The sequence below is a fragment of the Phalacrocorax carbo genome, chromosome 12, assembly GCF_963921805.1.
Source record: "Phalacrocorax carbo chromosome 12, bPhaCar2.1, whole genome shotgun sequence".
Classification (NCBI taxonomy): domain Eukaryota; kingdom Metazoa; phylum Chordata; class Aves; order Suliformes; family Phalacrocoracidae; genus Phalacrocorax; species Phalacrocorax carbo.
In genome coordinates, this window is record NC_087524.1 from 5,043,250 (window position 1) to 5,070,919 (window position 27,670).

The 27,670-nt window shown below is 37.4% G+C and overlaps 1 protein-coding gene across 1 annotated transcript in view; it reads right to left on the minus strand.

Annotated features, from left to right (window-relative positions):
• Window positions 1-264: 264 nt before the first annotated feature.
• Window positions 265-27,670, minus strand: part of PDE6C (phosphodiesterase 6C) — a 32,140-nt gene continuing 4,734 nt past the window's right edge. Inside the window, exons 2-22 of the mRNA XM_064463816.1 lie at window positions 21,220-21,372; window positions 21,017-21,106; window positions 20,650-20,790; window positions 20,005-20,079; window positions 19,852-19,916; window positions 19,674-19,740; window positions 18,891-18,938; window positions 18,537-18,686; window positions 17,708-17,851; window positions 17,556-17,624; window positions 14,340-14,486; window positions 13,869-13,976; window positions 13,654-13,763; window positions 11,523-11,610; window positions 9,946-10,046; window positions 7,603-7,710; window positions 7,261-7,324; window positions 6,108-6,182; window positions 5,881-5,964; window positions 4,673-4,829; window positions 265-1,835 (exon numbers count right to left, since the gene is read on the minus strand). Of these exons, the coding sequence (XP_064319886.1) occupies window positions 1,768-1,835; window positions 4,673-4,829; window positions 5,881-5,964; window positions 6,108-6,182; window positions 7,261-7,324; window positions 7,603-7,710; window positions 9,946-10,046; window positions 11,523-11,610; window positions 13,654-13,763; window positions 13,869-13,976; window positions 14,340-14,486; window positions 17,556-17,624; window positions 17,708-17,851; window positions 18,537-18,686; window positions 18,891-18,938; window positions 19,674-19,740; window positions 19,852-19,916; window positions 20,005-20,079; window positions 20,650-20,790; window positions 21,017-21,106; window positions 21,220-21,372 (2,112 nt within the window). The 3' untranslated portion in view covers window positions 265-1,767. The remainder of the gene's footprint in view (window positions 1,836-4,672; window positions 4,830-5,880; window positions 5,965-6,107; window positions 6,183-7,260; window positions 7,325-7,602; window positions 7,711-9,945; window positions 10,047-11,522; window positions 11,611-13,653; window positions 13,764-13,868; window positions 13,977-14,339; window positions 14,487-17,555; window positions 17,625-17,707; window positions 17,852-18,536; window positions 18,687-18,890; window positions 18,939-19,673; window positions 19,741-19,851; window positions 19,917-20,004; window positions 20,080-20,649; window positions 20,791-21,016; window positions 21,107-21,219; window positions 21,373-27,670) is intronic.

Consider the following 27,670-nt stretch of genomic DNA (forward strand, 5'->3'; position numbering starts at 1 on the left):
TTTAGGTAAGAAGGTGGATTTAAAGGTTAATTCTCTGTCATCTTGCAAGCTTGGTTGAGAGTCAAATCCAGTCTGCAGCAATCTGCTTACATGTATGTAACTTGCCCAAAGGTGCTTTTGTCAAATGTGTTGCTATATTTGTTGCTTCAGGTATGGTATATTTTGTGTTCTGGACAACTAACTCCTCTTTGGGTCTTCAAAGTACAGTTATGAAATGGTACAGTATACATATTAAATACATCATTTAATGCAGTTTGAATAAAATTACATTATTAAACTTGAAATAGCTTTCTTTAGTATCTGCATATAATACAGAAGATCATACATGATACTCAGTTTTATTTCATAACTAAGTTTGCATAAAATATTTGGCTCATGTATGAGTAAGGGTGTAATAAGTGGAATTTTTTTTGTGGATTCCTTTAATTTTGGGTGATAGTTGTACACAGTATCTGTAGAGCATTCTTAAAAAGGTGTATAATAGGGCAAATCATTCTCCTTCTCTGTGGATGCTGAGGATCCTTCAGAGAAAAAAAAAAAAGCATGGGTCTGCTCTCTCTAAAGGGGGAGGAAAAGTGGCAGGATTGGGCCTGCACATCAGACTTGTTTGCTGCAGGAATTGCATTTGACATCCGTCTGCTCTTAGGTTTGGAACTGGTTCTGGTGAATACTCAGATCCGTGCATAATATACTAGGCCGTTTTCCTTCCTTCCTCTGCAGGAGGAGCCGGCTTCGTGAGACCTGAGTAGGAGTTACAGTGTGGACTCTGTCATTCTTCAAAATCAGAAGGTTTTGGTAGGGAGGTCGTTGTTTATGAAGAGCTGATTTGTGTGCTGTCTGTTTTCTTGGTTGTAGAAAGGGAAGTAACGTGAATTCTGATGTGCTCTACTTCTGCCTCTCCCTCCCAAGATTAAATTGGTGCCAGTTCATTGGTTTTCGAATACTTTCGTTTACTGCATTTTAAAAAAGGTGCACTGGGAGTATGTGAGCCTTTTAAAATGCCTTCGAATGTAGATCCTGCTGTAGATATACTGGTATAGGTGTCTTAGTAAATCTTACTTGTGTGCAAAGTATGATGTTTACAGACAGCTTTTTTAGACTTCTACAATAAAAGGTGGTCAGTTCGGGAACTTTTAGGTGGACAAGAGAGTGGTTTCTCTGAGCTATGGCTACAATTTACAGATTTACGCTCAGTAGTTTTGAAGAAATACTGTGTACCATGTCCCTGCTTTTAATAGATGTGAGCCAAGGAATTGTGCTGAGCATTCCTAAAGTGGAGATGTTTACTCTAGAACTTTATATAGTATTGAGAATGAAGGAAAAGGACAGTTCCAGATTAAGGAAATACACATAATATAAAAATCTAAATATACAAGTTAGGAAAATAGCAAATTTTTGTTTGAATTGTACATGTCAGATTTCATTCAGTAATTTTGTAGAAGGTCTGTCAAAATTATTTATATTATTTTCTGGACAGTGTGCCGAAGCTACATATTTTAATAAAAATACTGTATATAAATTGAGTGACTTGAAAAAATACCTAGCGCACACAGTTAACTCATTTTGCACCATTATTTTTTTCTTTTCCAGTTTTTAATTGTAACTGTTTACTCCATTAAAAATTATTTTCAACAAATGGCAAGTGTTTAAGAGCATTGTTAAGAGATCAATCTATACTACTCTATGCAAAGCAGAAATCCACTGGAGCTCATTGAAGTTCTTTCTAGATGTCTTTTCTGTAGCAGAAACAGTGTCTGAGACAAACAACTACAAAATTATACATGTTTTGGATTTTCCGTCCTCTGCACTTCCGCCACCTCCAGCTGCATTTTCAGCTAAAAAAACAGAGAAGGAAAGTAAAGTGAGTATTTTCTGTTCATTTTAGCTGCTCTAATTTCTTGTTAAAAAAACGTTGCTTTTGTGACATGAATATTATGTGTGTTGACCTTCTGAAAATTGAATGTGCTTTCACTACTTGTCTGGAAAATGGAATAAGAAACAATACACATGCTAAAGCATGTATATATACGAGTGTGTATATAGTGTAGCAGTTGATGCCAACATTTCTTAAAGGACCAAACACACACTGAACCACTCTTACTGGAAAGTTTCAGTAGTTAAATATATATAACTCTGTCCCACACATACAAAACTGAGGTATGCAAGCCATGCAAAAGAAAGAAACTCTTGGATCAATATAATCTGTGAATATTTTTGAAGCAGATGATACAAAAACTTTAATTTGACCTAATTGTATAAGCCTTTATCCAACCCTGCAAGAATCCCTTTGTAATTACCAATTAAGAGAGAGAGACACACTTTTTATCTTTGTTATCTATAGCTACTGATTCTGTTACTGTCTCTCTCAAATGATTCCACAGATGTTCATTGGTCATAGTTAAGATTCTTTCAATGTAATAAATTGCGTTTCCAGGTTCATTTAAGGTAAGATACCAATATTAGAATTAAAACTTACATTTGAAAGCTGTGGATCACCATGTTACTAGGTCATTTTCGACCCTTTCCACCTGCATTGAAACATGTCACATAATCAGTGTCCTACCCTCTGTAATTTGTGGATATAATCAACACTATGTTACTAACTATGTATTTTATTTTCTTAGTTTTATACTGTACTCTGGTTTTAGTTTCTGTTCTGAACTTTCCACTGTAGTGGTTCGGCAAATATGTTTATTTTGTTTTCTGTCTACTGAATGGGTGAGAATAGCCAGGTCAGTGTGATCTAGAGAAACCACCGTGGTTCAGCATGTATCAAATTATTGTTTGTATGAACTGACTTAACAAACCCATATATTTACATGGCCTTGATTTGACAGTGTCAGATCTGTTCTTCACAAATGTGCATGGCCTCATTCCAGTGCCCATTCTAGAAGATGCAAAATAATTCACTTACATTCTGCGATACGAAATATGCAAAGGTCAGATCCTTAGCTCCTGCAAATCAGTCTGTCCATGCTTGCCTGTGTAAGGTTCCTTGTGGGAAAATACTTCTGCCCTTAAGTGAGTGACTAAGTGATTCCAAAATACCAGTGATGTAAGATGGTCCTAACTTCAAGTGGGAGTAGAAATACCTGAGTCTTCCTGAATTTATAATGTAATTTTTATTTAACAACCTTATGCTTAAAGGCATAGGATCAGACTTTAGTAACTATAATCTTTGCCAAGAAAGCAAACGTAAAAGGAGGTTTCTGTGTAGGCCCAGGTTTTGTTTTGTTTTGTTTTGTTTTGCTGGTATTTCTGTGAAGTTCGGATGCTTACTTTCCAGTGTAAGGAAAGAGTACTTTGCTCATACTCGCAACCAGCTGGTTCTCAGCAATAAATTAATATTAAATAAATAAGAATATATGATTAATTGCAAAAAAAGTGTTTAAAAATAAATTTGGGACACAATGGGGTGGGCATAATTTCTGTGAAAGTGGGTGTAAACGGTATCACAGTGTGAGCAGGCCAAAATATTTGTAATTTTATTACAGTAATAATATTTGACTCATTTTGTTAAACTTCCCTTTCAGAAATCTGCTTTGCTTAAATCATGTAACTTACAGTACTTTTTTAATCACTTTGCAACAACTTCTTTTTTATTTTAGCATAGTATAATTTATTTTAGGAGCCAGTAATGCTCTAGTTCCACTTCACACTCTGACAGTAACTTAATGGGTGGCCTCGAGTAGCCTCTCTTTCACGTGAAATGTGAAGAACACTCACCTGTTTCCCACAGACACTGATTAACAAATAAATGTTTCAGTACTGTTTTACGTTTTAAAGATGTGAAACACACACTTAAACTAAACTTTTTCTTCTTCAAACTAGCTGACAGTAAATCATTCTGTAGTCGTCACATGCATTTATGTCTTATCTCTGAACCCTTTCAGTCATCTCAGCTGATTGGCAGAGCTGTTGACCTGCTGTTCCACATGCAATTGGGAATACAAATAACTGACTCATTTCACTCTTACACTTGAGTGATAGGTTCTCAGTTTCTATAAAATCAGATTCTCTTCTAGGTTATCATATGCAGAACCATACTTTCAATTTTAGGACTTGGGCTCTCTTAGGAAGATTAGTGTTACATTTATAGTATGAGTGAGTGTATTTCAGCCAAGAAACTGATGGTAGGGAGTTAGAGCCAAAAGCTTTATCTTAAACTTGGAAGAGAAGTGGGGATTTGCACTGCTTTTTTTTATGTTCCAGATGCAGACTATCCATTCCCATCTCTTTTCCTTACTCATTTCATCTTCAGCTTAATCAAAGCACCTGAATACATTTGGGGCTGATTCCATGCCAAATTTTGATACTTTTCTAGTATTTCAGGTGATTACAACATTCACAGATAAATGGTGTTTAATTATGTTCAATTTTAAGTCTTAAGACAAAATCTTACATTCCCTTCACTTTTGTGATGGTCATATTCTCTATAATTCTGCAGTTTAGAAAATGAGGTCATTGTACTGGATTTGTGTAATCTTTAAAGGTTACGCCTCTTCCAAGTAAAGATAAAGCTAATTTGGCTAATTCAGAACTCGCATACCATTAGTATAATTCTTAATAGAATATTGCACAACTGCACTGCATGTGTGAATTTGAGAGAGAGAGAGAATATGTTGACTACCTTACAAATATATATAAATGAAAACCTTAAAAGTTACTTAACCTTTTTTGGCAGCTGCTTCTTCTTCTTCCTTTTTCTTTTGTTCCTCAATAACTTTCATCTTCTCTTCATATTCATCAGCTCGTGTTTTCCATTCAACCCTGTTGTTTTGAAGACCATCAAACATAGGTGTAATTTCCTTGTGAAACCTTGAGAATTCCTGTACAAACAATTTAAATTGGTAAGTTAGAAATTTGTAAACACCGATGATTTGTAAGGTCTGAATTTGTGGAAATACTGCTGCTTTGCAGAGAAGACATTAGCTTTTCTTTCTCTAATTCAGTATGCATGCTAGATTTATTAATTTGATTTGATATCGCATTTTTATCAAGCACTTGTTCCATCTCAGGTAGTGGGTTTTCTGTGGAAGAGAAAAAATTTTAAAAGAAATACTGTGAGTACCTGCTGGTGCACATTTGAAAGCATGTTCTGGGCCATGCAGTGGTTGGTAGCATTTTACTGGAAATACCGTGTTGGGATAATAATACTCTATTGTGCACATAGTCAATTAGAAAAGATCTGGATTGTATACTGCACATTTTAGTATATTTCCTATCCTACATTTGATAGTCTGATTCATATAATACAATTATAACTATGATACAGGGTATTTTATCATATGATTGTCAATATCAGGGTATAATAAAGACGACTAGTATCCTATAGTATATTCCAAGCAGATGAGGATGTATCTGGAGATGTTAAATTATTACATGTCACTTTTTTGCCTGACATTTTGGAATACTATTAAAAGCTAGACAGGGATTAGTAATGTTGGCGTTTCAGTGCCTTACAGAAGATAGAGAATATTTATATTTCCAGAATATTGCAAGTTTCCTGTTTCCTTTGCTGTGCCACTAACTGCTTTCTCTAACCATCCACATGTTGCATACTTTTATTAAATGGGACTGTGAAGAATCAGATTGGGCCTTCTAACTCAGTCTTTCAAGTTAGCAAAAAAAACTCAGTGCCCTCAAGTTTCACTGAGGTGTGAAGCAAATTCATAAAAAGTGAACATCTCTTAAATTTGCTTTGTGGGAGCAATTCATCTATGTAATGGAAGACCAAAAAATTGTGGCAGTTGTGGTAGTTGTTTACCCTGGGACCAAGAGTCCTGCTGCTGTCCAGAATTTTTTAACTGCAACAGTTTGTCGCTCATTGTGCCATCAGAACTGCTGCAGTGGGAGAACTAAAAAAAATATTATTCTTACCTTGTACACAAATGTGCACACAAAATCTATGAAACCAACTTGGAGCTTAGGTAGTTCATCTCCTTTGTTTCTGTCCATCATAGGCTAGAACAGAATAGCAGTAATTTAGATTATGTAGATATCATGGTTTTGGTATAATGATCTAGTAAGCTTCATGGACCACTATCTATTCCATGTTTTAATAACAGTTAATAGTGCTTAACACAGTTAAATTATGTAGTACTTACAATTGGTTGTTGCTGTAGCACAGTTCTTTCCAGGTCACCTTGCTCCCAGAATTCATTTGCAACCATGAGGGCAACCTGAATAATCAAAATTCAGTGGAAGTGTCAGCAGAAAGCAGTAAATTTAAATAAATACATAAAAGCACAAGGCTTTCCAGAAAATGCAAAAATGTTGATTAACCAAGAACTGGCATACTACTGCTTAAGCCAATGTATTCTCAGTTTACTACTTTATTATTACTACCTTCCCTTCCATAAAGAGAAGACTTATTTCCTGCTAGCTGTGTTGTCTATGAATAGTTTAAAAAGTTCTCCAGAAATATAGTAGTGTCAATAGAATCAATATTTTGTCTCACATAAATTATTGGTCGATCACAATAGAATGCCACTCTTTAATCCCTGTAGAGATAGTCAAGTGGTTCTTTCAAAAATTACAGACACTCTCCAGTGTACTTAAGGCTTTTTCCAGCAAATGATCTCTACCAATATTCTGGTGTGTGGCGAGTAAATGATAGATTATTGTCAACAGGAACAAGACAGTATTAGCAATGTAACAGAATCTTCTAGTACCTGGAGTCTGTATTGCTTAGAAAGCTCCACAAGTGTCTTGGAGTTGTATTTTGATCATGCATTGTTAAAACCTGTTCCTGTAAGGCTAAGTGATGAGCTTCAGCATGATGGCCAATAAATACTGAAGTACTTGGACTACTTATGTACAAAGCAGTGTCATAATATATTACAGAATTTATTTTTCGCGTGTTTAAGCTACTTTGAAATGGCACCAACGTCTACAGGACAGACACAGTTAAATCATACTGTTGTTAAATCTGTACCTTAAAAATGCCTGAAAAATAGCAAAAGTTGGATAGCACAAATATAATTGAGTGATCTTTAAGGGTAGCTAGTATTGGGGATGCCAGTTTTAGCTGAAGGACAGAGAAGCGTGGAACAACTGTAGAGTGGTTGGAGGGAGGCATCATGGAACTCCTACAGTGACAGAAAAATGGAGGCGGTTTTCTGGAAACACTGTTGGGTGCAAATACCTAAATATCTATCAGATAATAATAAGTTGGTTGTTTGTTTTTTTTTAATAATGGACCAAATGGGCAGTAAAACAGGTAGCAAATGCAGTATTGTCTGTTCAAAAAGTACCTACCTTACTTTGCACTTCCCAAGGTTTGGTTATAGCGGACAGGTCACATCCAGTCATCATCATAGCCCTTTGAAAACACAAAACAGGTGTATAGTTAGGATGATGATTGAAAGACAAAAAAAAGTCTAGATTTTTAAAGAAATTTAGATACCTAACATGCAGATGGATGCACATTTTGCACATTTTGAGAAGATCGTAGACGTCTATTTCTAATTTAAAATCATGGTTATGCTCCTCATTGGACAATAACACCAAATCTTAATTTACATGTTTAGGTGCCCAAATTCTTTTAAAATCTGGTCCTAGATAACCTATTGAATGAAGAGTAAAATATTAACCACCTACATGATTACTTCTTTTTTGGTTGGGTCAATTGATATATATTTAATTGCCTCCTCTTCGGTTTCCATTTTTTCAATTGCATCCACAATCTTTTGAAACATAGTCCTTTTCCTGTTAAAACATTCCAATAAACCATATTTTAGTCAACAAAGGTTCCTGTGTTAAAAATGAAATACAAAACCAAATTTCTGATATTTATGCTTTTCCAAAGTAGTATCCTAGTCATAGTAGTATCAAAGTGACACCTTCTTCCCGTTGGATTCAAACTTTTCAGGTAACCTAACGCATTTAGATTTTACTATATACCACAAATAGCTTTCGATACTGTCTCTCACAGTATCGTCCTGGACACAATGTCCAGCACACGGCTGGATAAACACATAATGCATTGGGTGAGCAGTTGGCTGATGGGGCGGGCTCAAAGGGTGATAGTCAATGGGGTTACATCAGGCTGGTGGCCAGTCACTAGTGGGGCTCTGCAGGGATCTGTCCTGGGGCTGGTACTCTTTAATCTCTTTGTTAATGACTTGGATGCAGGACTGGAAGGAATACTAATTAAGTTTGCTGATGACACAAAACTGGGAGGAGCTGTTGACACTCGAGGGCAGAGAGGCCCTGCAGAGGGATCTGGACAGCCTGGAGATCCGGGCAATCACCGACCGTATGAAGTTTAACAAAGGCAAGTGCTGGATTTTGCACCTGGGGCACGGCAGCCCTGGAGGTACATACGGAGTGGGGAGCGAGAGGCTGGAGAGCAGCTCTGCAGAGGGACCTGGGTGTTCTGGTTGATGGCAAGTTGAACATGAGCCACCAGTGAGCCCTGGCAGCCAAGAGGGCCCAACTGTGCCCTGGGGGGCATCGAACCCTGCATCGCAGCCAGGCGAGGGAGGGGATTGTCCTGCTCTGCTCTGCCCTGGTGCAGCCTCACCTTGAGCGCTGTGGGCAGTGCTGGGCTCCACAGGACATTAAGGATATAAAGCTACTAGGGAGTGGCCAGAGGAGGGCCACGAAGTTGGTGAAGGTTTTAGAGAATGAGGAGCAGCTGAAGTCACTTGGTTTGGCCAGGCTCGAGAAGAGGAGACTGAGGGGAGATCTCATCATGGTCTGCAGCCTCCTCCCAAGGGGAGGAGGAGAGGCAGGTGAGGATCTCTTCTCTCTGGTGACCAACGCCAGGACCCGAGGGAATGGCAGGGAGATGTGCCAGGGGAGGGTTAGGTTGGGTATTAGGAAAAGGCTTTTCACCCAGAGGGTGGTGGAGCCCTGGAACAGGCTCCCCAGGGAGGCGTCACGGCACCAGCCTGACAATATTCAGGAAGCACTTGGACAACACCCTCAGAGACATGATGTGAATTTTGGGGTTGTCCTGTGCAGGGACAGGAGTTGGACTTTATGATCCTTGTGGGTTCCTTCCAACTCAGGACATTCTATGATTCTATCTCAGAATTCTTGACAAAGAAACAAATAACCAATATCCTAACTCTTCATATTAAACTGGGGTGACATTCTTACTTCTTTAGGATTGCATGCTTGTTATTTCCTGTAACGTAATGATTGGGAAAAGTGAAGCAAATACTACTAAATATTCTTCCAGTTCCTCCCCTCAAAAATCCAAAGAAGCACTAAGACCTGACTGAGAAGAACTTTGAAAAACATAAACGTGTCTTGCTATTGCTTAATAAGTCTTTTAATTTGCATTTAGAATGAATTAAATAATGGAATTACTGTTCACTAACATTTAATAACTGCTGTTGGACAACTTACTGAATTGTCTCCTGTCTCCTGGCTTTAAACTGTCCCAGTCATAAGACACATGGACCAAAACAAAAGGGTCCGTATATCTTTAAGGAAAATACCCATTATAGAAACACATTAAGTCAGTAACTTTGGAACAAGATGGATGATTTGATACTTGGAGTCTTTGGCATATTTCGCACTGGGAGCAGTTGATGTATGCAGTTTTGTTTTTAAACCATAATCTTGATTTCCATGTCGTAAGCATACTCCAGTTTAGTATGAGTAACTGTAGTATGGTACGCTAAATAGCACACATGCACACAACCTTACAATTAGGCTAGAGAATCCACACTTCTGAAATACAGTTTGCTGTAACTACAAGCCTATTTGAATTACCTGCTAAATGTATACTATTATATACATTTATGTGTTCTCTAATTTGAAAGCTTGTAATGAATCTAAGAATGTCTCGGGTTTTTACAAGAATTCAATATAATAACAATTTTAAATAATAGTTCTGTACTCTGCATATAAGCAACTAAAAACTACAGTTACAAATTGTATAGGATTGACATTTTTTCAGTTGGAAGTTATGCAGAATTTAGTACTTACTTGAAATACAAAGCCAAGTCAGTTGCTATTATTGCAACTTCAAATAAGTGTAGAACAGTTTCAAACTGGCGCTTATTTAGGTTCTGGAAGATGTTTAAACTCTGCAAGATGGAAAGTTTATTCATTCAATTCCTTTTATCACACTGTGTTTGGTTTGTATTATACAGGTTGTCTCAGAATAGTATAACAAAATTGGCCAACTACAGTCCCTAAATTAAAATAATGCTACAATTGAAAAATTATTCAATTGGTAAAGATGGCCCTTATTCACAGCTAATAAATGGCTAAATAACTGTGTGAACAGTAGGTGGATCTAAGATACTGTGCCCAGAGGCTGCACAAATAAATAAATCCATAGTGACTCAAACAGTTGCAAGTGCTGCCATTGCCATGTATAAATTAAAACCAAAGAAAACCACCTGTATTCCACATAATTAGTAAAGAAATGGCAGTTCTTCATAATTTTTTTACAGTTCACAGTCCATAAACCTAATTTTCCTAGACTCTTTAAAGCTTCACAGTAGATACCTTTTCCTCCTGTTAACCTGCATCAGCACAATTGCCTGCAGTGCTGTTACAGACCTGCTGTAGTAAGTACAATGGTCTTTTCCTCAGGCAAAGGGAATGAAAACATCAAACTCTGCATTTTTCTAAGTGTCCTGGTTTTCCTTCCTTCTTTAAATGAGGGAACTGTACCTGTGAGAGCACAGGGCACAGCGATGCCGCTGTTGAGAGCCTCTGGAGATCCTGACAACTGCTCCACCAAAAAGCAGGGGTTAGTCCCTGGCATCTCACAGGCCTTGCCTGTTAAATCTCTAATTTCCTTGCAAAATATTTCTTAAAGAGTTGTAAATAGTCTCTTCCCTTGTATCCAGGACAGAGCTGGGCCCTGCTGAGGGAAGGATGGCCGATCCCCGCCAGAAGAGCGGGGCTCTGTGGGGCAGAGGGCCTTGGTGGGCTGCGCTGCCGCCCTTTTGTTGAGTCTGAGGAGACTGTGGTGTGCAGCCGCACCTCCGTGGCTGCTGGGGAAGGGAGGCCGAGGGTGTCTGCCTAATTCAGGGAAGATAAGTAATGGGAGCTGCAGCAGAGCCTCACGATATCACCTTCTGTGTTTTAGCAAGGAAAGGTGGGGGTGGTGTCTGGCCTGGGGGTAAGGGGACCCTCCATAAACAGCTCCATCCCTTTGCTCCTCAGCTGACAGCCAGCAGCTGAACTCGGATCTCCTGGACCAGGGGCAGCAGTTTAATTACATTGTTTTCTGTTAAGGTATTGTATTTTCCCCTTTGTTTTTAACATCAGCTGTTTTGTGAAAGTAGGAAAAACCTGAATAGTGTGAGTGAGGCCCAGAAGAAAAGCATTTCTATCTTTAGTGACTGTGAGTCTATTTCAGGTGGAATTACTAGTGTTCTCTAAAAGTGGACAATGTATAAGAAATTTGGCTTAAACTTCTGAATTTTAGCATAATTTCTTAATCTGGACCTAGAGGAATGATTGAGACACAGTGAAATTTGGAACACCGTAACTTAATTGGATCTTTTGTGTTGATCACTGTGAGCAGAAGGTTCATGCAGACGTACCTCATCTTGCAGTAGGGTTTTACTGTACTCTAGGTGATGCCTTTCTAAAATGGAAGAGCCGTGAAGTTTTGCCAGGGGAGCAGCTGACCTGTTGAAAAAGAAACAATTCTTTATAATATCTTGGAGGCAAAATTTTTGATTCAGGATTCAGATTTTTAGGATTAAAATGCTTCTGATCTGTGTGTTCAATGGTTTAATCTATATATCTTAACCATTGGTTAAGCAGAGCAAAAAATGCTTGCCTTCACTGTTGTGATGGAATAATGATGGGAATTGGAGGACACTGGGTGTTCAGTGCCCACTAAAGTCAAAGGTGTGGTTCGATGCCTCAAAACTCAAAATCTGTGTTGTTTTGTCTTGCACATTCAATTTTGCTGTTTGTTTAATCTATGTACTTTCTGTGTACCTTAAAAATAGCCTTCATGCATCTTTTAGTATTCATGTGTGGCATGGCTTTTGAACTCTTGCCTGTCTGTAATGACTGTGGGCCATTTCCCCTGTGATTCTAACTTACTCTAAGTTAGTTAAATCTAAAATAACAGTATAATGGGGTTTCATTCCTCTGATGCCCTTGGGCTCCTCCCCTCCCCACAAATCACCCTTTTATGGACTGCACAAGTCCTGTCATCTGTGTTCAGTCTTATTACAGAGCTCAAATCATTCCTCTGACATTGGACTAAGTTTCAAGCAGAGGAAATTCTGCATCAGACTATGGTAGTGGGATGAAGGGAGAAGTGTCCTGTCTACATAGGCTCCAGGTAGTTCTGCATGTTTGGAAGTGTATTCTCCTCCTTTCTTCCCTTGGCTAATAACTCTGTTCCTCAGATAACCCAGGGTGGAATTGCTGCATACTACCTGTATTTTCAGACTTGTGATTAGGACTGTCGTAGTAAAGCCTGATAACTTTTATAAATAGCTTTATTGCGTATAACCTCACGTAGAGGGCTTTCAGCTAGGGAAGACCACAGTAGGAAGATTTAAAACCTCACTTAAACTTATTTGGATGAGAGGCAATCTGCTGAATGAGAATCAGCATCTGTCATTCTCTCTCTCCTACGTCACCTGGAGAATCCCTGAGAATAATCAGAAAATCCCCTCACATCACTGCTCGAGAATGCAGGCTGAAGCGCCTCTCCTGAGAGGACTGTATCCAGGATCAGAGGAGGAGGATGAATCATTCTGGAGGTACAGTTGGTGGGAAACTGCACTCAGAAAATTATGGTTATAATGTTCTGGTACATGTGACATTCTGAGAAACCGGTGTTCTCTAGCTGGCACATAGAAACAAGCCCTAACAGATCACATAAAAGAATAAATGGTAGATTTTTCACTCTTCAGAAGAGTGGGTCTCACCATGATAGGTAATGTTGTAATAAAAAGGTAAGTTTAAAGCAAAATTGATTAATATTGTTTTATAGCAAGCATCTACTAATTAACACTGTTGCATAACAACCAAGGGAAAAAATCACAAAGAAATCCTTTAGAATATGTTGTCAGAACAAAAGGAGCATGAAGTGCAAAGCTTAACCTCATGATGTATAACTTACTGGCTTGTGGACCCAGTGGCAGACCACAAGCTCAGAATCCTGTATAACACGAGGAGATTACACCTCAGGAAATTACCTACGTCAATCAGTAAACTGAGGGGGTGGGGGAGAACAACTGAGCTAGTCGAATCAGGCAGTAGAAAACAGAAAAAGAATGCATCTTAAATACTGTCTCCCTCTCAAGTGGCCCTCGTCTATGCCACATTCTGAATCCCCCTCCAGAAAAGTGCTTATGCCCTGTCTTGAAAAAAAGTAATCCAGTTAGGCACTTTAATTTCTCATTTCTTTGTGGCCTCATGTGCATGAGGCTCTGCTACCATCCATGCATTGCAAGAGCTTAATCTCTCTTAAAAATGAATTGCAACTCCAGGAGATCATTCTAAGATTCTGCTTTTGCATTTTGTCTTTGTGTTCCAGCTGTCATGACAAATGCTCAGAGGCAGAAATCTGTAGGGTAAATGTTCATTCATGCCAGATTAATATGGAATATATACCTTATACTTTTGCAAGTTTTGATATGTTGGTTTTTTTTCATTTGCCACTAAAAATACTACATATCTGTGTATTTGAGCATTTGTACTTACTTCATTTGATACAAGTTATTGGTCCCTCTGTGATCAATGTCATGGCAGAAAGCAGCAGCAACCATGGCAAAGGCTTCTAGATCAGTATAGTATTTCTTTATTTTGCCTGTCTGTAAGAGAAAAGACAATTCTGAGTGCATACCTTCCTGAATTTTGTAGTTGTATTTGAAAAGAAAACTAAATAATGACTGTAAGGTTAATATTAGCAATTTTACCATCAGCAGAGTAAACATTGTCTGTCCCACATTGAATCCATGTCGCCAGTTATGGTAAGTGATATCTCGATAACCCTTCCTGACTGTGTACATCCATCTTGTAAGGACCTATTATGAGCAAAAGAGATTAAGACTGTGCTGTTAATTGAAATGAAATGATGGAATTCCTATAAAGTTACTGTAATAATGTGCAAGTTCTATGAAAATAATTGCTTTTTGTTGAATTAAACATGGAAACAGCAAATTGTTCTTATGTAAATGCACGTTGATTTAATTCTTTCCATAGCTCACACAATTTCAGGATTGTTTTTAAGTCTTTACGACAAATACGCAAATATTTAATTAATAATGGAATATTGTTATCCATACCATTAATATTTTAGTATTGCCTACTTCTATATTGAAGTACCTACAGTCAGCCTTTTTTATTCTATCTTAAAGCAAATATAAACAAGACAAAATAAATCATACCTCAGCTGGGACTTTGAACTTTTCAACAACATTTATCTCAAAGAACAGTCGTATTCCACAAGTTATCAGGCCATGCTCTGTAACAGGAAAGTCACTGAAGCGGAATTCATACAGTTCTAAATCTTTTGGATCAGGTAATTCTTCTTTCTGTTGGGAAAAGTCAAAAACACAAGGGTTTTTTCCAGGTAGAATAAAATTGGAAAAACTTCTTTTTCATGTCTGACTTCAGTAGAGACATTGCCTAAGAACAGTACGCCTAGTATGTCTTCAAAGACCTCAGGTTTCAGTTCAAACTAAGGTGTATTAAGTTATGAAACAGTCATGATACTGCTGGCTTTCTTCTCAAAGAGGATGGGTAAAAGTATTGGCCAGACGGTGTTTCTTCCTACTCTGAATTCCAGCGCAATTTGTTGTGACCGTCTCAATATTTCCTTAGTTCTGAAATTTCAGGCCTTGCAATTTCTCCTTCCTGGTATAAAGTCCTATGATTTTTCCACTTTTAGCCTGGTCTCAAGGATGCAGTTCATTTTTTTTCACAACCAAAATTATTTTTTTAAAGTGTTGCTCTTTCTTTTTGGATCTTAAGAATAGTGAAGAATATAGTGACCAAAACCAACCTGTCTAGAACAAAACATTTGTTTCTTTTACAGTAGAATAAAGTGTAACAACAACTTATTTTTTTTAATTATTATTAATGGAAGGCTTACCTACCCATAGCCTTGTCTTCTCTTGGAGAGGCTATAGGCAAGCAAAGATTCCTGTACATTTTTTAACCCCTGGAGTGCTGGTGGTCTGTTTCTGCTCCACAGCCAACTCTCAAAATTAGTCTGTCTTACCCTGTCTCCTGTGACTGTCTCTCTTTGTCTGTGATAGCCTATATACACTTAATAGTCAAACCCATAAGGTTGATTTGGCATGTGGAAAGTGGACTGGAGAATCCTACAAGATCAGATGTAAAAATTCACAGATCTTATTTGTGTCCTCGTTTGTCTGCTTGCAGTAGATTCTTGACTGCTTGGTTCTTGAATGATCTCAGTATATGCATAAAGTAAAAATCATTACAATGTTTAAATGTAAAAAGCATATAGAATTCATGGTTATTATGACTTACTTCAAATTCCTTACAGTCATTTACTTTCTAGTGCTGTAGTTGGTGGTGATTCTGTCCTAGTCATTGCCTTTCTGTAATTTACAGCATTCTGAACAATCCCAACCACTGATGAAAATGAGGGATTGTTCCAGAAGTAGTGGACTGTATAAGTACATAATCTTTTCCCCATGTACTAAATTCATTAGAAGCTGTCTGGATACCATTCCAGGATTTTTCTCTCTCTGAAGGGCAGATAGAGAGCTTAGGCCAGCTCTTCCCTGTACTGAAGAACCTCTATAAAATATATAATAAATTCTAAAATGTGGAGAATACAAAAGTTAAGAAGCCTGTATTAAACTTGCATTGCCTATTTTGTATACATTTTATAGATTCATATTGAATAGCCTAACTGGTAATAGCGATATTAGTGAACTGTTTTATAACACTTTTCATCTGCATACCCCAGAGCCTAGGGAGAGCGGTATTATATTTTAAAGGATGTGCCCCAATCCAAACAAGAATTAATTCAGGGAAGTCTAATGCAACATGAAAACTAGATTATATGATCACAATTACTCCCTTGCTCGACAGTAGCCTATAAATGTTCTCCGTTTTACAGATAAGGAAAAAAGGTGACTGAATGTACGCATATATTTCAACAAATAAGGCTGAACATGCATGCAAAGGTATTTTCTTCTCCCTGGGATTTTCCTTTACATCTACTCTGATCTGAGGTCAAGGACAAAGACACCTGGAGCAGTGGTGTTCTAAGACCCATTACTTTGTGAATCATCAGATCTAGAAACACCTGCTTTATCTCATTAGCTATCTGGGATTCCAGGTCTTATTATAGGATAAAGCATTTGCATGTAGCCTTGGCAGTGCAGAAGATATTAGACCTTTGAATTTGTGACCCCACAATGTTGGGAGAGCTCACGTTAATTGCTTTTTGGAGATTTAAAAATTCATACCAGTATTATGTGTTTACATTTGGAGTCTGTACCATAATAATCACTCGTTGCTCTACCAGTAGAGAGATTTTATAATGTTTATCTATTAATTTTTGCAATTCTTCATGCAACTAAATTAAATTTAGTTTAAAAGGTATGTGAAGCTACACATGGTCTGTTGATGTTTTTTGGTTTCACCACTTGCAAGCTGTGTGACTACCTGTTTTCTGGGACCCAGTCAAACCTTAACACCGTTGCATTCTGGCATGTACAGGTACATAACTAAAAACAGTTTAATGAGATTTTTTCCCTATGGCTATGTCTACGTTAGCAAATGTGGTAAAATAGGAGGAAATGTGTGAAGTGGTTGGTACTGGAAATCAATAGATTTGTGTGTATTTGGCCTTTTTTCTTCAGCCTAGCTCTATTTTGATCCATTAACAGTGGGAGTTCATTCAGTGTTTTCCTGGAGCACATCTGAGTTTTGTTTCAGATGAAGTAAGCATGTGCTCCAGGACTGTGCCACAAGAAAAAACAAAGTGCACTAAGTGAGCACAAACAGGCACTCCCTGTCTGGATTGAAATACTAAGGCAGCTGGAGGACTGCACATTCCGGAAAAGAAAGTGCATTTTTGGTTTAGTAGTAGATTTTTAACTGATTAGGTCGAATCTGTTTCACCACTGTGAAGTCACTGATCACTGCCTTCGGACTCCTCTCCCTAAGGAAATGCAGGAAAAATAATCTGAAAGTAGGTTAGTTCCACTGGACATTCCTGCGTGTGTTCTCTTGCTCAGAATGAAAATGGCTTTACATCAATGTCCCCTCTTTTATTTTCAAAATTAAATAAATTCAGTTATAGGTGTAGCACTGTCCCCATGGATATTTAAAGAAGTTAAACACTTTAAATGTTAATTCACATAAATGTTTCTATATAACTCTGACTATCCAAGTCTGTTGATATATATTTGGGACAGAATGTTTCCCTGTAGGTAACAGTGGGGTCTGCATGTAGAAGAACCGAAGAGGTTGAAGATTGATTATGAAATCAACTCCATCTAGCTTGTGGAACTGATAGCTAAAATCAATTGATTAATCAGGTTTTCGCTATACACAACTTTTTCTATGAGGACACATTACTATCTGATGTAAACAGAATTTTCACTTTAATGACTTACCAAAATCCTGATAAGATCCTTTTCATCACAGTCTTCTGTACTATTTACATTTAATTTCTCCTTGTATTTCTAAAAATGAAAATGAGAAAGAAAATCAGTTTTTGTGTAGCAAATTTCCTCCTTTAATTTTGTGACTGTGGGCAGAAACTTACCAGTATAGACTGAACTTCAGAAGGGGTGGCCTTTGTCTGGTACATGAGCATTTCCTGAGCAATGTCTTTCCTGTTTTCAAGCTTGTTCATTTTGTCATAAGTGTCAGTGTTTAACACAGACCACCCCAGGAACTGTGTGAGAGTCTGGAACAAAGCCAAGGAAAGCGGAGATGACACCATGACAACAAAATTAAATGGACAATTTGAATTTACGTTTCTTAAACTCCAGTTTGCGGTAGTGCCCTTTGAAAAGCAAGGTATAACTCTGCTTGTTAGAGGTCTTTACCTTCCATCAACAGGTTCGCTTAGTACCTCACAGCTTTTAATGATGTTGTCTCAACCTAGTAATTAGGGGCCCATATTCTGGTTTTGTACACAGGACTTCGAGGTTTATGAAGCTTAAGTTAGCTGAAGGGACTTGGATACACTGTGTAGCATCTTATCTTGCCCAAGTGCATGTGACCACGAATGCTCTGGGAACTGTCATGATCACAGGCACAACATCCATTGCAAGCAGCACACCATACCTGCTTACTCACTGCTAATTAGGAGATGCTGACCATCACTAAAAAGTCAAATGATTAAAAATAAACTTATATCTGACTTTTGTTCATTATTGCAATGTAAATAATGTCTCATAAATCTTCAGGTTTATAAAGGGAAATAAAATTTCTGATTCTTAAGAAACTATAGTGAAGAAGATAGACCTTTGGTTGGATGTTAATATAGCCTATTTGAAAAATTTTAGACATTTAAAAATTACTTTTTACAATAATATTTTTATTAACATTGTATGGCTCCTTAAAGCCTCTAATCCTATTAAGCTTACTTCAATGATCTGTTCATCATACTCGTCAAAAGGTTTTCCATCTTTCCTATTGTAAAATGTTGCAACTCCCACAATTTCTTCTTTTTTGTTGACAATAGGCAATGACAGGACATTTTTGATGACCCATCCGGTCTCATCCACTGGTCCTTTCTGTAGGAAAGCCAAAGAACAGGAAATGTTTTGTATTTCTTTGAAAGTAGTAATACAGCTATTGATATAGGCAATGTAACACTAAGGCCAGTGCATCACAAGCAAAGTAGAAATTATTTATGTAATCAACTGTGTAATTCGTTGGTGGGAAGCATTAGCATGTTTTTCTACAACATCTATAATTATTAACATTACTGGAATTACCTGAAATGTGAAATATTCATCTGCGGGTGCATTCATCATGTTACAAATCTGCAGTATAAAGAAAAGGAGACATTGTTTAAAGAGAATATAACGTGCACCAAGACTTGGCCTGATATTTTAAAAAGGCATATTTATTTACTAAGCTAACAACAGTGAGCACCCTGGCTAACTACAGAAATTAAAACTGTTCCTATTAAATTAGATGTGGTTATTCTAACAGACGTCATTCTGGAGTGCTTGTAGCAAGCTCCCTCATGCATGATGTCTCACAGTGCATAAGCATAATGGTCAAGAAAATCACTGCCAGTTTAAATGGCATGGGAGTTTATAGAAAGCAATAAGTGAGTACTGAGGGCTCCATCCTTACTCCTATTAAAAATGCCACAGGATTACTAATAGCAACTTTGAATCACATATATTGTCTATGAAAGAAGAGATAAGAAACAAAGAAAATTTTAAAACTGTATATCATGATTTTCTTGCTTTGACATTTTGTTGTGAGACTTAATTAGCACAGCTGGAAAGTGACATCAGACACACACGTTATTCCTCCAATGTCACCACAGTCAGAGGGCAATTCTGATATTTTGTCCATTTGTGCTGAGGGCTTGGCTCCATCCAGACTACTGATTCACATGATTTCAATGGGAACCAAGGATGCTGGAAGCAGCACAGTATTTGTGTAGAGGGTTTTGGTTGTGGGGAGGTTTGGGGTGTTTTTTTTTCAATCAGAAGAACTGCATGAAATAAAACTTCTAGGTTTTACTTTTGCTATGAACTTACAAATCCATTTTCAGCAACATATGTTGGCAATCCACTGGCAAGACACCAGTGATCCGCTGGAGGTGACCTTTAGAGACAGAATGAAATTAGATGATTTCTACAATGCAGACATGTTATTATTCCATCCCAGCAATATATCTAATTACTACACATTTGCAGGCTTTCAATGAATACTCACGGAATGACTTTGATTTCTTCTTTTCCATGTAAAATATAGTCAATGATCTTATAAAAGTTGACTTCCTAAACAACAAGAGGAAAACATGTAGGTGACCTGTACAACCTCAATGTCAAAATTAGGATTCATAAAAAGAAAAATTAATATCCTCACTCGTCCATCAGGTGTCTTGGGGCCTTTGTAAGGCTCTGCCTCCCCAAGCCGGATGGGCCACTCATCATAGAACTCCTGAGAAAATGATACAGAGGGTTTAGCAAAAGGGAAAAAATAATCAGTTCTGTGTTCATAGATAGCATGAAATCTGCGGATAGCAATTCTACTTTTCTTTCTCCATAGCTGTACAGTGGTGACATTTCAGACAATATTAAGGAAACATTTTAAAATATATTCCAGGCAATAAATGTTTGCCAGTAAATTGCAGGCTAATCTGAAGCTTATCTCTGGACGGTTGTACAAATTGTTGTTTTAGAAAGCAGGTATTTACAAAGTGATAATCAGGCCTGCACTTCTCTCTTCTAGCCTTTCTCACATAGAATTATTAATATGAAAAGTTATTTCAGAATTATCTTTTATGTTTATTATGGTCGTATCCTTTGCCATGCTTATATTCTGCATGCAATTTTTGTAACATGGTGCAATTTTATATAAATTATCCCAAAGGCTTAGAAAGCATGGTAACTTTGTATCTTGGAGAGACATGCATGAGAAAGATGCAGAACTACTGAATTAGAAGGATGGGGTTTGTGACTCAAAGGTAGGAGCAGCACATTTCTAGCAAGTAGTCAAAATGATAGTTACCTTCTCTTTAGTCATGTCCAGCAGACCAACAGAGTATCTTTCACAATTCAAATACATACGAATAGTATACAGTGCTTTGTGAAACTGCCGTTCTATATCTGTTAGCTCTTCAAATATTTTGTTGGCAGACCACAAAAGCATCTATTTACAACAAAAGAGAGAGATGGTAAACGTTCACAACAGTAAAAGAACATAGACATATGAATCCTAGACATTCCAGAATAAAATTATAAGGTGCATTACTATTATCAAATTTTAAAAATTCAGTACATGCTGTCTTCAATAAGCTTGCAAGAATATAAAATAATGGTAATAATAATGGTTTCACACAAACCCAAAGTATTATCATTAACAAATTCTTCTATACCTGACTTCTTCGGGATTCAATATTGTAGAGATATGATGTATGATGACTTCTTAGGGCCAAAGCTATAAAATTGAGGTATTTTTTAAAGACCTAAAAATGCAAAGAGCAAAAATAAGACAAAAGTATCAAATCATGAGGTAGATTCACTCAAACTACTTGTTGAACTAACAACTGTGCTGTTGTGTGACGTCTGAGGTTATTACCTCTTCATCCTCTTTTGAGAACTCGGTGGCATTTAATTTGTTGAGTGCCATCACAACAGCAAGCACCTCTTTACCCTGCATAATGGGGGTTGCCAACATGCTGATTGTTGTATAACCAGTTTTTTTGTCCAGAAAGTCAGAAAAATGGTTGTTCTGAAAGAAAAGAAAAAAAAACAAATGAAATGCATACAATTAGTTACCATGCCGAGAGCAAATGATAATTTCATTTGATAATTTATGTTTGCAATGCTACGAGTGTGGTTTCACAGTGCAATAAGTTTATGCTCGCGAAAAACCATTATTGTTATTTAACCTAATCTTGCAGTTATATGTAAAAGATTAACTTAGGCATTGGTTATTAATATAGATTGGTTATGAATATAGATTTTGAAAACAAGTTCTGTGCAGGTTTTTATCAGAGTGTTGAGGCATTTGAGGAATTAAAAATATGGGAAAATCTAGAATAAAGGAGAGAGCAATATGACTTTGTGGCTACCTGAGGGTCTAATACATATGGCTGGCATGTAAGAGAATTAACACATATGGCTATGTAATATATATTATTATTTAATTATTTCTGCAGATAAAATTAATTATCCTGTCCTATTACACCATGTTTAAAACTACCATCTCTCCTGAACGTATATGGCTAAAGATGCTTCTGGCAGAGAGGCGTCCCCAGCAGGTATGCATCTGAGCCATTTCTTACTCATTCCTGTCTGACAGACTTCTATTCCTGCTGCTCCCAGCCCAACATGCTCTTCTGGTCAATGGGAGGGTGTAGGACCAGGGCAATCAGGACACAGAGATGCTTTTGTTAGGTGTGTTATCCTGTGGTGTAGGGGAATAGACAGGGATCGGCGACCGGAAGATCACGGGATGTGACGGAAAGATAGACTCCTCCCCATAGGAGTGGCAGGAACAGGAAGCGCAAGAGCTATATAAGCGTGTGACGCAGTTAAATAGACGGACATTTTGTATCCATCATATTGATGTCTGTGCATCACTGTCCCCAGGGTGGGTAGAGCCCTGTGTCCCGGAGATATGCGGCCCAAGATAAGTTCTCCCATAGAAGCGTACAGCAACACTGTGGGAAGAGACCACGCAACTAACGAATGAGCCACATCTAACTACCCCACCAATTTCATCCTTGAAACCGAGTGCTGAGGAGGGTCTAGTAAAAGCTATTTTCTTCATTCTTTTATATAAAAAATAATGGGAAGCTAGTTCATGTTTCATGGAAAGCTGTTTCATTCCCTTATATCAAAGAAATTCTTGGTGTTTTCTTTGAAATGCTTCAGTGTACTCTTTAATTTAAAAAAGGAATTTTAAATTTGTCAGGGAAATCTGTTTGTCAAGGGTAGTTGTGTTTTGTGATGTTCTCACAATAATACTTCTACATGAGCTGAGGGAGATTGAAATCTGTTAATAAGTACGTGCTGAGAAGTGACATGGTTCTACTATACAGCTAAAATAGCCAGACTCTGTCTTCACTGAGCCTTTTCCATCCCCTCACATCTACCACTTCTAAGAAGTCAGTGCTCAGACTAACTCCAAGAGATGCGCACTCAAGTCCTGGTCTACAGTCAATGGCAGATTCTTCCTGAATGTCCTTTAACAGTTCCAGGATTCCCAGACCTTACCAATCCCCTGCTGTTAGCAAGTATTTTTGAACCCACTTAAAAAGTGACTGACTTGTTAGTGCATGTCCACCTACAGAGCTGATACATATTACTGCTATGAATTACTGCATTAGCTTAGGCAGCCAAGATCTGTGTGGTGGATCTCAAGGTCTCTTCCTTGCTGATGGGCTGGAGAATGTTGCATTATGCTGCATAACAGAAGTTCTGTTTTCGCAAATTATACACAAAGCTACCTAAACAAACAAGCAAGCAAGTGAATAAACAAACAAACATTTTCTAGGTTGTAAAATCAAGCATGAAAAGGCTAGGAAATGCCAGAGCTAAAATTGTTTGCCTACTATTTGGATCTTTCCTCTTAATTTCTTTTTTTCCTTCTACCCTCTTTAGCAGTTGTTTCTGGTATATGTTGAATTTATAACATATACAACCCTGAGAAGGTAGACTGGATTTTATTATGTGTTCAAAATGGATTTTTCTTCAGTTCTTCATAGTCTTTAGACATCCCATCTTTTACATTAGCATTTTAGATTTCCTTCTAGGACTGCATTTCCATGAAAGGAACTAAATGTGTGGAAGTAACTCTGAAATGTCTTTTCTATATATACTGACGGCGCGCTCTTACAGAGAATTGATTCTCTTAAGGACAGCCTGTGTCATCCCCATAAATCCCTCTGAGAAGAATAAAAGTAACCAATACATTTTCTCTGTAGTTCAATGTATCAGGCTGTATTTGGGTCCCTGGAAAGTGTAGCTGGTTCCGAATGTATCATCCAGGTGAAGAGGGGTTGTTTTCTCTATTTCTGGCCAACTTTCCCTGAGTTATTGTTCTCTGTTTCTGGAGAAAGGTATAGGGGTATTTCACTTAACAGACATCCAGGGAAAATGTCAGTCAATCTGTCTCTGATTCCCGAGGGTCCCTTCCAACATGTGATTCGGCGTGCAAGGAAATATTTTATTTTCTCTGAAATGTATTACCTACTGATGCAACCATTCTGGTTTTGGGTGTATTTTTGGGCTTCAGTAACAACTTCTGAATCTCTGACTGTTTTAGCCATTCAAAAGAAAGTAAATCAGAGAATTTGACCCTGTTTTGTAGTCCCTCTGCCTCACCAAGAGCATCTAGCATAATGGTGAGGCCCCACTTCCTGGTTTTAGAGATATGTATGCTGCTATGAGGGAATAAATAAAAATTTCAGACAATCCTGGATTTCTGAACTCTTAAAAGGGACCTGTATACACCAAATGAGCTGAATCAGCAGGACACAGCTGCTGAGCCTTAGTTTGTTTAATAACTCCAGGCTGAAGGTACAAGCAGTTGTGTTCAGAAGTGTTCAGAAGAAGCACTTATGTCATAAAATTTTTGCAGAGGAGAGGAAATTTTTAAAGAATACAAGTTCGTCTAAATATACAAAAAGTTCAGTAAGCACAAGCCATCCTGAGTTGTGCCTAGATAGAGCAATGCAGAAAGATATAAATAACACATTGGCAGCATCCCCACAGCATATACAAAGAGTCCTATTGCACATGATTTGCATATACAAGCAAAAATTTTTGCTTAGATTTAGGCTTTTCATCATTGAATATTTTGCACATAATTGCTAGGAGTTTTGAAGCCTTTATTTCCAATCAAGGTTTTAAAATATTTTCTCTTGAGAACATAAGCTCCCTTTGTTTTCAAAGAAAATCAATTTTCACAATGTATGGAAAATCATTTTCATAGACAAACAAGCCAGAAATGTGCTCTGCAGTACCAGAGCCAGAAGAGCAGCTTTGTGCTCCCATGAATATATGAATGTGGACACTTAGTTTATTTGAGCCTGGTCTTATGAATCCAACCATCTTCTAGAGCAATGTTGTGAACTTTCATCTCTCAGTTAAATCATAAAATATGCTTTTAAAAAAACTTAGGGAAAGGAGGTCTGTTGACAACTCCCTAACTGTAGTACATTTGCAAGCATTTTCTACTAGCTCCATTTAAAGCTAAGACACCTAGCCGTAGCACCAGCATACAGGAGTGGAAAATCAGGATGCCTCTTTGTGTTCATCTTTCTATTATAGATGTTAGAAGGTAGTGGGAAAGGGGTTTGGCAAGCTACTATGGATCTAGCCTACACTTGAAATTAGTAGCTAATTAATTTCTAAAAATATTTTTTATTTTCCTCATGTGGCAGTTACAAATAAACTTGCTTACTGAGACTATACCACATCTGATTCTGAATTGTAGCTACAGAACTGCAAGTTCATGTCTGCTATAAGGTAAAATAAATATAAATGAGGAAAACTTACTCCCCTAGGAACCACAGGCATTTTGAGAAGACAGTTAATTTTAGAAAACTATATAAGCAGATAATACTTTATGATTATGAGATTTGGTTAAAAAAAAAAAAAATCAGTGTTACTTTGTTGTTTCTAAAAAGTTCTTATTGATAGACTGCCCAGACATCTTGTGTCTCTCTTTTCATGGCTCTCCCTGCAGATCTCTTTTCCCTTCTTGGGAGCAACATGTTCTTCTGTGTTTCCTTTTACCAGTTTTAAAGGCCTTATTTCTTTCATGATGAGTTCTCCTTCATTGGCTGGTTTTAGATAACCCACAATTCTTTAAGCAAACTATGAAAAAAAGTCCTGCAACAATTGCTAACCTTTCACAGGCTTTATTCTACACCAGGCTTAAAGGACAATGAAGGCCATCATTCTAATGTTCATTGAACCACCCTACTGTATTTAATAAAGGAAGTACAACTCCCAATTCATAATGTTATTTTAGGATTTGCTACACTGTGCTCCAGAACACTGAGCTAAGCCTTGAGCATTTCTGATTGGATTAACTACAAAATGCAACCTGAGGCAAGTGAGTTTGACACTCTTGGAAACTCCAGTTCAATGTCTGCAGTGTAAATTATTTATCGAGTGCAATTTTGATCAGAAAATGCAAAAACTATTCTAAGTAATGAGATAGTGTAGCCCTTAATTTGGTTTCCGTTGCACATACGAAGTATGTATGTAGTATGTATGAAGTATGTAATTTATACAAATGCAGGAAAAACAGAGAAATGGAGAAGTGTGAAAAGCAGCTCAAAATGAAAATATAAGGGAACAAGGATCCCTCGTGCCTGCTCAGCTAGTCAGGGTGAAGATTCATTGCTCTGGCTGATTTGAGGTAATAGGGACAGCAGCTCAACGTTGTTAGTACTGAGGCTTCTCGCATCCCCAGTATACTTGCTTATTCTCAATTACTTTTAATTTGGCACACCATCAACATCTTCATTACACATGTGGTTTGAAATGTTAGGAAATAAGACCTTCCTGTAAACTTTTGCTTCCTTGACTGGGGGTCTTGCTGGGAAGCAGCATGATGTTTTGTTCATGTCCCAGGGATGACATTTACACCTTGGCTTTCATAACACCATGACAATTACTCCCATTCAAAAAACTCTTATTGTTCCTTCCTTCTTGTGTCAACTCCAAGTAACATGTCAGGATCTGCTGTGCAGCCTACCTCTCCATTTTGAGTTTGGCAAAGTGCATCAAATATCACAGCTGAGGAGAAGTGATCAGGCTTAATCCTGCAGGTGAGGCGGTAGTGCCCAGAAAGCAGATGCCTATTTTCTTCCACCTCTTTCCTCTTATTAAGCACAGATGAAGAATGGCTTTCTGGGACCCTTTGCAGTTATGATGACTTTGCCTATGTTGGGTTGGAGGTTCTGGGTCAGATAGATGAGCTCAGACTGGTTAAAATACATCATCCTTTAGATGTGTGATGAGCAGGAGTGGGTCTGGAGTGCTACTGGAACAAGAACACAGGAACCTCTGACATCAGGAACTGGTGTCCCAGGCTCACCATTATCACACGTATATTTCCACCATCTTTACATGTTTCTGTTTTTCTTTCTGGTAACTTTGCAGTATTTCCTCCTCTTCTTGATACTTTGTTCTCCCACTAATTGTCTTGCATTGGCTCAGATTTCTCAAACAAAATTTTTACCACTGTGTGTCTGGTATTGGTGTGCTATATTGTTTCATCTCTTATTTCTGCTTATCCAAATTTCAACTCACAAATGTTCTTGTTTCATAATGATATAATTGAGTATGAGTGGAAAATAAAAAGTACCTACCATCAACTACAAAAATGCCATCAGTCCAATTCAAAACCAAAACCTATTAGCTAAATGAGTTGGCCATTCATTAGGCCACACTCAAAAAATCACATATTGTCAGGGATATAAAACAACTACATTTTGACATGTAACTTAATGGCATTGTAGAACAAATTGACTTTGGTATCTTCAAGATCACTAGGGTTTGAAACTGAATCAAGTAGAAATTATTATATATTAAACAGCATTTAATGTCACTGAAATGTCTCTGTTATATGCCATATTTAGTGGCTATTTTGGAACTTTTAGAAACTTAATCTGTATTATACTGTTTTAAGTCGTTGGGATATTTTTTTCACATAAAATGGGAAAAGTAGGCTAAAAGGGAGCATTTCTATTTAATTATTAATGTTGACTTTTTCTACAATTTTAGGAACTTTCATCTTTTAACACAAGTTAATTCAAGGAAAGACTTAAAGGTCTGGGTTTTTCTTCTGGAAGGCATGATTAATAGAAATTTGTTCCTGTGTTAAAATATTTTCTTGTAATTTGACTGAATATTTATCTTTGTAACAGATTGGAGTATGTTTCTTTTTTTCCAGTTAATGTTTATTATATTGAGTGTGAGTTTATGACTATCTGTTTTTTATTATCAAGATGATAAGATAAAATGTAGGAGCAGACATTAACATTTACAATGCAAGTTCTTCCCAG